The sequence below is a fragment of the Oreochromis niloticus genome, linkage group LG20 (genome assembly GCF_001858045.2).
Source record: "Oreochromis niloticus isolate F11D_XX linkage group LG20, O_niloticus_UMD_NMBU, whole genome shotgun sequence".
Classification (NCBI taxonomy): domain Eukaryota; kingdom Metazoa; phylum Chordata; class Actinopteri; order Cichliformes; family Cichlidae; genus Oreochromis; species Oreochromis niloticus.
Genome location: NC_031984.2, coordinates 5,313,685 through 5,325,029, shown reverse-complemented (window position 1 = coordinate 5,325,029; position 11,345 = coordinate 5,313,685). Strand labels below are relative to the sequence as shown.

The window sequence follows — 11,345 nt, the reverse complement described above, 5'->3', positions numbered from 1 at the left end:
AGCTTCTTCTGTGTGTGGAGAATCCACACAGAAGTAATGAGAGAAAGGGCCGATAATGAATACACAACATCTCCCATGATGCACTTCTGCTCACATGATTGGCAGCTGCAGAAATAAACTGAAATAATTTCAAAGAAGTTTTTGTCATTCCGAACTTTTTTTTTTTTATTATTGTTTTTGACACTGAATATTTACAGGCAGATGTTCCCTAGCAACAGATGTTGTTATCGCTACACACAGGAAGATCAAAGTGGGTTTAAACATCAGGAGGTAAACACTGAACACCTGTCCGACACCTGAGCAGGTAAACACGCTCAGAAGTGACAGAAGCCAGCAGTAGTGGCTGCCGGTAAACAAAGGGTCAGCTTGGTACATTTTGGACACTTTTCAGGGCATTTCTTATCACTGCTGCCCTGAGATGTTTCTGAGTTACAGAAATTGTATATGCATAGGCTCTATTAAAAGTTGGGTGGTTACTGTTTTCTCCAGCTTAGTGAAGACAAAACAGAAGTCCTTCAGCACAGATTTGTGCCTAAGCTAAAGGAAACTCCAGGTCCTTTTCAGAAACCTCGGCTTTCACTACAGATGTTCACTCACTTAAAAAATGTTAATGTTTTGTTATTAATGCTTTTATTTCATCACCCCTGGATTGCTGTTATTCATTGTTCATTTGTCTTCATAAAACCTCCCTGGGACATCTTTCAGTGATGAATGAATGCACTAGCTCCTCATTAACTTCAGAGTCCACTTTAAGAATCTAGTTTCTACTCGTAGTCCTCCGTATGGACGGTGAATCATCCCCCATCTCTCAGCCTGAGATCTCTGGATTCAGTCTGTTTATAAAAATTACTAAAATTCATCCTTTTAAACTTGTTTATGGGTAACTTTTCTGTTGTGAAGCATTTTATATTTACCTTGAAATGTCCTATATAAATAAAATTTTACTGTTTGTCACACCTGACCTTCTCTGACAGAGGTCGACTCTAAAATAATCACTGGGCTAAATTAAAAGCCTAATAATAAAGTAAAAACATGTTCACATGTTCTCGCTGTGTGCTCGCAAACACCCTCATCAACATGATTCAACCTGATTTGCAGAAACCTTCAAACAGCAGCGACCAAAACGTGGTCCTCGCACTGCAGGAAAGTCCTCAGTCCAGTCCTCATAAGGATAGTAAAACCAGTGCACGCCGAGCGTTAGTGTGCATGTTTTAATTAGACAGACAGACAGGCAGGCGGAGAGACAGACGGGATATTCAGTCCGCTGATTGGAGGAGCAGCAGGAGGTGAACCGGAGTTTGACTCAGTCGCCGGGACCAGCGGAGAGTTTACCGGAGAGGAGCAGCGGCTGTCTGCGGACCTGCAGGCGGAGCGGAGCGGGTTCGGGACTGAGCTCGGACCGCGAGGAGAGGGATCCCGCTGCGGTGAGTGCAGAACCTGGTGAAGGAAAACCAGTCAGAGAAAGTGATTCCAGCAGAACCAGTGAATGAAACCAGTCCACGATACAGCAGGACTATCAGGCGAACACGGAAAACAAGCTGCTTTTATGTAATGGGCAACTGTGAGAGTTATTTTTTTAAACCCAGATAACTGTTTAACCTCCGGGGAGTGGTGAATGTGATGTGCAGCATGCTGTGTAAACATTCAATGAGCTAAACTCGTCTGATCAATATATTTGTGACTTAACTGATCAATAAATAGATACATGAAAGTGATTAATGTCTATGTTCTGATGTTCGCTCTATTATTGGCAGTGATGGGAATAACGGCGTTACAAGTAACGGCGTTACTAACGGCGTTACTTTTTTCAGTAACGAGTAATCTAACTAATTACTATTCCTATCGTTACAACGGCGTTACAGTTACTAACAAGGTAACGCGGTCCGTTACTATTTTTCAACAAACAGACGGTTGAAGCTGTGTTCAGCTTACCGCATCTTATATCAGCTGCACGGAAGTAGCTGTAAGTAATCTGGACGCTACAGCTTTAAGCAGCTGCGCGCTCCCGCGGATGGTAATCACGATCACTGTCTAGCACAACACCTGGAGCTAAGGAGGCAAAACAATCGAGTGCTGCTGTTTGACTGAGGAAGAATAAAGTAGTCGTGGTAAGTCAATCACATGACCACTTAAAGACAAAGCAACAAGGTACCAGTTTTTAAATTGTGTTGATAGACCACGTAAAACCAGATATGATAAACAATATATACGCGGCGTTTTTTCCTCAATAGTTTCGCCACGTTAGCGCTAGCAAGCACTCTCTGCTTATGAGCAAAAAAACAAAACAAAAAAAAGTTTTAGGAGTGACGGCGAGAGAAAGAGAGAGAGCGAAAGAGAGAGAGAGAAAGAGAGGGAGAGAGAGAGGGAGAGAGAGAAAGAGAGAGAGCAGGAAAAGAGAGAGAGCGAGTTTTGAGATGTGAGATTTGTGACGTTTAGCGTGTTTGGAGTGTGTAGTTAATGTGTTGTCTTGTGTAGTTAGTGTGTAGTGTTGTGGATAGTTTTGTGTTGTGTGTCAGAACAATGAGGCGACTGCTGTCTCCAGGTAGAAACAGCAGTGATACACCTGCTGCTGTCAGGCCTGCAGGTATCAGGCTGTGATGTTCTCCTTTATAGTGGACAGAAATGATTTTTTTGGAGTGGCACAAATAATTTGTGGCATCTTATTGAAGAACAGCTGATTGTTCTTTAAATAGTTTGAAATGGTTATTTAAAAAAACGGTAAAAGGTAAATGGATGCAAATAACTTTGTTGTTTGCAAAACTTGTGCATAGGATTTTAAAATTGACAATTAATATTTGCATTTGAAGTTATGAAATATGATTCATTAAACATGTTTATGGTTGTTACAGTAAAAATATAACTTTTTCTACTGTGATTTTATGTTTTTTGTCTGATTTTAGATCAATTCTGGTTATACAGTATGTCAAAATGAAAACAGAACTGTAAATTCAGGCACGTGAGGTTGCGCTAAAAAGAATGATACCAAACAAGGCAAAGTAAATAGTTTTTAAAGGTAAAATGTGGAGAGAAAATCAAGAGTAGTAAAAAAATGGCCAATTATACCCTGGACCCCAGGGGGTTAAACGTTCTTTGTTTTTTTTTTTAAGTAACGCAATAGTTACTTTTCCAAGTAATTAATTACTTTTAGAATATTGTAACTCAGTTACTAACTCAGTTACTTTTTTGAAGTAGTAACTAGTAACTATAATTGAATTACTATTTCAAAGTAACTTGCCCAACACTGATTATTGGTAAACTTTAGATTGCTTCTTTCAATAGTGTTGAATTTTTGGAGGCTGTTGAGCTGAGAGATGCTTCTTGCCTCACACACTGCAGATCATTTTTTCAGGACTTCCATCTTCCTCTTTGAAGACTCATTCTGTTGAAAGCCCCTCTGGCTCACTGATAACGGGCTCTCGCTGCTCTTCAGTAACCACCAGGCTCACTGGATGATCCCGTTAATAAAATCTTAATTTAAGATTAAAATATGACACATATCAAACTGACTTTCTACTTCAAGAACACACTGAGCTGCTGATGGATCCAACATCCTTAATTAAAATCAGCACAGACAGAAGTTTCTGACTTTCACTCAAAAGTAAAAAGGCTAAATCTGCATTTTTTTTCAGCACTCGGAAACAAATTGTTTTTCATGAATATAGATTTAATGCTTTAACAGAGAGTGCTTAGTGAGAATACATCATCTGATTGTTACTAGACTACTAATCTAATCAGTAAGTGTTCCTCTGGGACATTGAAGAAGGAAAGAGGAGGAAAACATCTGAGTGAAGCTGGAGTCTCGTTAACATGGCTTTTGTTTAGTTTGTGTAAAAAGCAGTTTTCCTTTTTTATGGTGAGTTTGAAACATGCAATTAAGCTTCTCTTTGGTCTTCTCTGGTGCTTTCATCTGTCACATAGATGTGTCAAACTGCTGAAGAAGCAAAAAATGAAGAGTACAGTAGAGCTTAGAGATTTGGAGCATTTTATCTGATTCAACTTTAAATTGATTAGGAATGTTTTAAATGGGAGTGATTATCATTCATCATTAGATTATTATTTCTAACGGAGGTTTGGAGACTGTGACACTGACAAAGGGATAAGAGGTGGTGCAAGGTGCAAAAGACAGCTCAGAGGGACAGGTTTGGAGGCAAAGTTAGAGACGTGAGGTTGAAAGGTTTTGGACGTGTGCAGAGGAGCAGATATATTGGATAAAGGATGCTGAATATGAAGCTGCCGGGCAGGGGGAAAGGAGGAGCACAGAAAAGATTCATGGATGCAGTGAAAGAGGACATGCAGAGTGTTGAGGATGGTGTAACGGGTGCAGTGGAGGTAGATGATCTGCTGTGGTGACCCCAAAAGAGAGCAGGTGAAAGAAGAAGAACAGAGGCAGCTTTTCCTCTCTTCCACTGGAACATTGTGATTGCTAATAAAGTTTATCCCTTTAAAATGTTAGCACAGCTGAAAACTGCTGTGATCATCAAAGAGGAAGTAATAAATCCGGCAAACTGAATGTGTGAAGCAACTGTGGGTTTGACTGTAGCCTCAAAATGCCCCTAAAAGCTAAACTGTGTACTTGTCCTTTCACAACCTCGCACACGGTGACCATTTAATGAAGCAGCCATTTCAGGACCTGTGCCAATTTCTGTTTTTATTTTGCTTATCGCGTTTTTGTGGTGATATGTGATGGAACAGCAAACAGAAATTGTATCAAATTTATTTTATTTTGTTAATTTCCATCATGGAGGTGAAATAAAGTTCACGCCATGCTTTTGGCCGTTATCAAACCCACACAAGCTGATTCGTCTGACTCTGAACTAGACACATTTATTCCTAATGTAGTGAAATATTGAGAGTTCGCCTCTGTATGCCTTTACAGAGAATCCAGTCTAATCATTAGTGAGTTATGATTATTATGCAACAGTTCTGATCATTTTCAGGTTATATTAGATCAACACAGATCTTATTTTCTTCACAAAAACCAGGACAACCTTTGAATCGTAGTGGAGTTACTGACACCACTGATTGTTTGTTGTCTCCTTAGGTTTCCACAGCAGGATGAAAGCTCAGTTCTGAACATCACCTCAGTATGACATCATCAGGCCCTGCCCTATCCTCTCTCCCCCTCCACCATCATCATCATCCTTATTACCTTCATATCTTCTTCTGCACTTTCTACCAACACCATCTGTGGCCCCGCCTCCTGCTATCTCTCTGCCTCTGGACTGGTGGGCAAGTGGTCCAGGTGAGCGCTTCTCACCAGCACTTCCACCCCCACTCCATAAAGATACCAGGTGACATCACTCTGGGCGGGCTGTTCCCCATCCATGCCCGCGGACCCCACGGTGTAAACTGCGGGGAGCTGAAGAAGGAAAAGGGGATCCACCGCATGGAGGCCATGCTGTACGCTCTGGACCAGATTAACAGCGACCCTGAGCTGCTGCCAAATATCACACTTGGGGCCCGGATCCTGGACACCTGCTCCAGAGACACCTACGCTCTGGAACAGTCACTCACCTTTGTTCAGGCTCTTATCCAGAAAGACACATCCGACATTCGCTGCTCCAATGGCGAGCCGCCCATCATCCGTAAGCCGGAGAGGGTGGTGGGAGTGATCGGAGCATCAGCCAGCTCTGTGTCGATCATGGTGGCCAACATCCTGCGGCTTTTTGAGGTAATACTACACCTGTCTTCATACAGCACGAATATAGAGATTATAGCGAGTTAGGCCTAAAGATGGTTAAAATAACTGCAGGTTGTGAAGTATTAAACTAAAACACTGAGAGATTACTCAGTATTTAGCCCACACAGAGCAAAATACATCAAATGTCTTGTTTTAGATTACATGGGGTTGCAAAAAGACTTCATAAACATACACTGGTGTTGGAGACTGGTGCACATATGGAGTTGCATCCCTTTAATGAACAAGAAATAGAGTGGCTGTTGGAGTATATGTATCACTGGCATCGTTTGGATGTCAAAGAGCTTCTTAAACTTGGTGGATTTTCTTGAGCAGTTTGAATTTATAGAAAATAATTTTTGAAACGCAACTGTGGAGGGGAAGGAGTTCAAACAATAAAGCTGGGCAAAATCCCAACATTGTTGGTCAGATTAAACCTGGTAAATCCAAAAATGGAGACCTTATTGTTCGTTAGATTACAATCACAAAACAGTAAGTATAATTTTCCAGTCAGATTAGACTCTGCACAGTTAACAAAGGGATATTGCCATTGCATAATGAAACAAGAACAGCAGTGTGAGTTAAATCAGGTGTAGAATGAAGGTCAGTTTATTTTATAAAAATTGTTTAGAAAGTTGAGAATTTGTTAGGTTTTTTTTTATTTTACTTTATGTTATTTTATTTCTTTCATTTTTGAACGACATAAATTCTTTATGTAAATGAAATTAAAATGTTTGTTCATTCGTATGGTAGTCTGAAAAACACGTACAGAAATAGATTTGTTTTTTTCAAGTTCATCTTTATTTATTATTTATACAGCACTGATCCATTCAAAGCAGTTTCTATTTCAAGATAAAAACCCTGGAACTATATAGAGAGAAAGCCAACTGTTCTCCTATTAGCAACATGAGGGAGAATAAAACACCCTTTTAACAGGAAGCTGCCTCGAGCACACTTAGAAAAGATCATAGGGAGACAACAAACAACAAACAAAATAATAATAACACACAGTTCTGATTTAGCCCAGGAGCCGATGATACCAGTACAAGGAGCGTAAGAATAGCAGTGACAAAGCACAAACTACAGGAGACGAAAAACACAAAGTTAGTGATATATAATAGTTATTAATAACACATAAATGCAGGGAGAGCAAAAGACAGCAGAGTTGAGGTGAGGTAGTTAGTGCATTATAAGAAGTCCCCCAGCAGCCTGGGCAATATTGAAGCATAACCTTATGGATGGATCTTAGTAACCTCATTCAGCCCTGACGATAAGCTTTATCAGAAAGAGAAGTTTCTGAACCCAGACTGTGACCCGTAAAGTTTAAAAAGTACCGACTCTATCGCAGAGCCCTGTTTGGATCATTCTTCATTAACATGAACTAAATGCAGGACTGAGATCCAGCAGGACAAATATGGAGACAAGTCCATGTGTGAGTCTTTGAGGAGATTGTTAAAGGCTTTCACCGTTAGAGGTTGGATATCAGCAAAGAGGCTCAAAGTTAAAGGTTTATATATGTAGCCCAGCGGTCCCCAACCCTTTTTTGCGCCACGGACCGGTTTAATGTCAGACAAGATTTTCACCACCGGCCTTTAAGGTGTTGTGGATAAATACAACAAAATAAAATGATACGACCAAGACAAAAACTGGTATTTTTTAAATATAATAATAAACACGAATTCTCTTTGTAATTGTGTAACTTTATTAGCAGCGTCCTCCTGAAATGCACCAACAACACTGAGAGTAACATCCTCCTCTCTGCCCCTTAGTGCTCTCTGGTCGCTATGGTAATGCGTAAATATTTCTTTCAAAATAAGACACAACTACAACAGGGGAAAGACCCAGGGAAACTGAGTTAACGACAAAACCCCTCAAAACCATAAATTTCACACCCGAGCCTGGTTTGGATGGATTACTGAGGTTGGTTTAGAAGCAAGCATCTGTGCTTGGTGATGTATCTGCAGGAAGCAGCTGAAGATCAAAAATCTAACCACAGCCTTTATTTATATAGAACTTCATAAAGTATTTAATTCTGAGAACTAAAGGAATACAAGGCTCAACAGAGCTGTGACCCTTTCGTGTTTAAAAAGAAGCCTGAAGTTGTTCTTGGTTTCTTTAATGATGAATACGAGTATACCCGCCACCACCACAACTTCTACAGATTTGCATTTGTGACTTGAACAATTTCTGTGAGTTGTTTCCTTCGCTTTGCTGCATCAATGTAATCGACTTATGTAGCAGTACACTTTAGATAGCCGCTCTCTGTCATATATCAAGAGTGACTGTGTTATAATAATTAAATGTGGTGTCTGGCTTTCATTTTCAGTATCTATAGTTCAGGTTTCCCAGTTTGGGTGTGAGGCTAAGAGTAGTCAAGTGTAGGGTGATTGTACATGTGTGTTGTGGTGGTGCTTTTTGCAGATGCCCCAGACAAATTTCACCTATAGACCCATGCATTTACAATATGTACGTATCTTCTAGGTGTGGAAGGTGAAGCCACTACTATCTCCTTCTAAGAGCTTTGTGGCCAGCAGGTGGTGGCTCTTGTTAGAAAAACATGTCTAAAGGAAAGGGCATTGGGTTCAAAGGTTAGTGCAAGGGTGAGAGCTAATATTGGGGCTTGGAGGAAAAGGTTTGGTGAGGATGTTGAAGGTCACACATGCTCTTTTAGAAATAGTTTTAACTCTTCTTCAGTTGGCAGTAGACTTCTGCAGGGTCTCACAGTATTAGGGCCTTTATGTTGGATGAAGCCAAGAACTTTCATTCAACCAGCGCACAAAGAACGACGGCTAGAAGAACGAACACGGTGAGGGTTAGGAACAGGGTTAGTTTTTAATCCTTTCACACTAGAAAAGAGCATACCATAGATAGAAACTGACTTTGGAGTTTTCATTTGGAGTAAAATGGATCATAAACAAGGTTTGTCATTGAAGAGTTGCTTTCAAATGATTGTGCAGTATTGTTTGGTTTCTCAGTCAGATCCGCCCCTCTGTCATAATGACCAAGACAGCAACGGCGTTGATTTTACAACCTAGTAGGTGACGTCACGATGACCGCGCCCATGTTTTATATACAATCCATAACTTCTTATGGATTGTGTATATCTATAAGGATGGCTAATCTGGTTTAACATACACTCATAGAGACAGACAGGTACAGTAGGGCAGACAGTGAATGGATGAAGCAGTCTGGTTGGTGGATTAATGTTTTAAACAGACACTTTGTGTCTGGATGACTGACTGACTCTAATGAAAGCTTTTAATGACTCTGTTACGGTTGCTCTCTGTGTGCGTTTTTGTGAAGATGTGTGTCCTCAAATTAGGTCAGATTTTTAAAGGGTTTTTGAGAGTTCAGAGCCGCGTTTGAAGGTTCAGCCTAGAACCAGGTTTACGCTCCGGACTGAGTGTCCGTGAACCACACACATGTGTCTCGGGTATATTTTCAGCAGCTGAATTTTAAAGCAAACCCCAGCAGAATACACATAATCACACATTACAAACTTCAGCTTCTGGCACATATGGAGCCCCATCTGTATTAAATAATGACTGTTATGTTTTGACTGATGAATGGAAAAGTGCACTAAAAGCCATTTTCTCCATTTACATACTTTAAGCTTATTCCTCACATGATGGATGCATTGGGGGTAATTTGGGATCGGTGTCTTGCTCAGAGACACTACTGCATGTATACTAGAACAGAAAAATGTCAAACCACCAACCTTACAGTTATAACAACCCAATTGATCTCATGAACCATAGCTACCAAATTTAGCAAACTTTAGATTAGCTGTAAACAGTGTTTTCTGCATTAGCGCCTTCTTTTATAGAGAACCGAAAGCTGAGAGGACCCGATCACCTGCTGAGTACAGACCTGCACACCTGCTAGGTGATGTCACAGAGAGTTGGTGGGGGGTTGATGGTGCCATGCCGCGTTCCTAGGTGCTCGCTGTTGACATAAATTAAGTGCAGAGGTAAAAGTGAAGGCTGTAAAGTGAGACTCAGTTCATGTCTGTTTCGCTCCACTGAGGATTCTCCCTGATGATGATGATGGCTGTCATAACGAGGTCTGCTCTCATTAATGTGGAGACCTTCATTATTCTGCACACACACACACACATGCACACACGCACAGTGTTGTGCGTTAATGTGATTGTTATTCCGTTTATTGAGGCTCTGACACACATTCTGCTCAGCTGTTACACAACATTAATCCTCTATGTGCGTGCGTGTGTGCGTATTGTGTTCCTGGCCTGTTAAACTCCAGCAGTGTCTCCAGTCTGACCAGTGTGTTTAATTTAACCTGAGCGCTCACTTTTAGGATAAAGGACGTGTCTTTGGTCAGATTCTGTTTAAACCTCTCACCTGTTGGATGATTGTCTCTCAGATCCCTCAGGTGAGCTATGCATCCACAGCTCCAGAGCTCAGTGATAACAACCGGTACGACTACTTCTCCAGGGTGGTTCCTCCGGACTCGTACCAGGCTCAGGCCATGCTGGACATCGTCAAAGCCCTGGGCTGGAACTACGTGTCCACCCTTGCCTCAGAGGGTAACTATGGAGAGAGCGGAGTTGACGCCTTCATGCAGATCTCCAGAGAGGCTGGTACACAGAGCTTTCTTTTAACTTGTGTGTTTTTCCTGATCTGTCCATCTCTTGGTAACCTCTTTCTTTTTATGTCAGGTGGGGTGTGTATCGCTCAGTCGGTGAAGATTCCTCGCGAGCCAACAGCTGGAGAGTTTGACAAGATCATCAAACGTCTGATGGAGACGAGTAATGCCAGAGGCGTGATCATTTTTGCCAATGAGGATGACATCAAGTAAACACACAAACATCACTTTGTAGAAATTCCCTTTTATTGATGTAGCAACAGTTCACAAGAAGGTCCATTTCACACCTGCCTCACTGTATGGTAAAGACCATGAAATATTAAAGAGAGAACTACAATTACACAATCCCCAGTGAGAAAGCATTTGGCAACAGTGGGAAGGAAGAACTCCTTTGTAACACAAAGAGATCTCCAACAGACCAAGGGCAGCCATTTCTGGTGACATTATAGGAAGTCGTTCAACAATCCTATAGGAGCTTAAATAAGGGATGCTTCAGGATCAGCTGATTCAGCAATTACTTTAACCTTTATTAAAACCCAAACTGGGAGCTGGCTCCACTGGAGCCTGATAGCTGAAGGCTCTGCCTCCCATTCTCCTTATTGAAACTCTAAAGAACCATAAGTAAGCCTGCAGTCTAAAATCGAAGCCTTCTTTTGGTGTAATATGATACTTTGAAGACTTTGAGATACAATGGGGCCTGATCATTAAACTTTGTATGTGAGGAAAATGAAGCCAATATGGGACACATATGTTCTCCATTTCTAGTCCCTTTCAGTAATCACTGCAGCTTTTTGTATCCACTGAAGGCTTTTCAGGGAGCTTTTAGAGCAACCGGATAATAAAGACTTACAAAAGTCCAGCTTAGAAACAAATGCATGAACTAGTTTTTCAGCAGCACTTTGAGACCAGATGTTGCTCATTTTGGCAATATTGCACAGATGAAAGTGGGCAGGCCTAGAAGTTTGTTTAACAACAAACCCAACCTGACCACAAATAAGTCCATTAATCCTTTTACGTTCAGTCCAGATCAGGCGTTTTGACCAACAGTGCAGGTGATTAGACA

The 11,345-nt window shown here is 41.1% G+C and overlaps 1 protein-coding gene across 1 annotated transcript in view; it reads left to right on the top strand.

Annotated features, from left to right (window-relative positions):
- Positions 1–1,138: 1,138 nt before the first annotated feature.
- Positions 1,139–11,345, top strand: part of grm6a (glutamate receptor, metabotropic 6a) — a 35,650-nt gene continuing 25,443 nt past the window's right edge. Inside the window, exons 1-4 of the mRNA XM_019349883.2 lie at positions 1,139–1,424; positions 5,042–5,671; positions 10,061–10,277; positions 10,356–10,491. Coding sequence (XP_019205428.1) covers positions 5,087–5,671; positions 10,061–10,277; positions 10,356–10,491 — 938 coding nt within the window. The 5' untranslated portion in view covers positions 1,139–1,424; positions 5,042–5,086. The remainder of the gene's footprint in view (positions 1,425–5,041; positions 5,672–10,060; positions 10,278–10,355; positions 10,492–11,345) is intronic.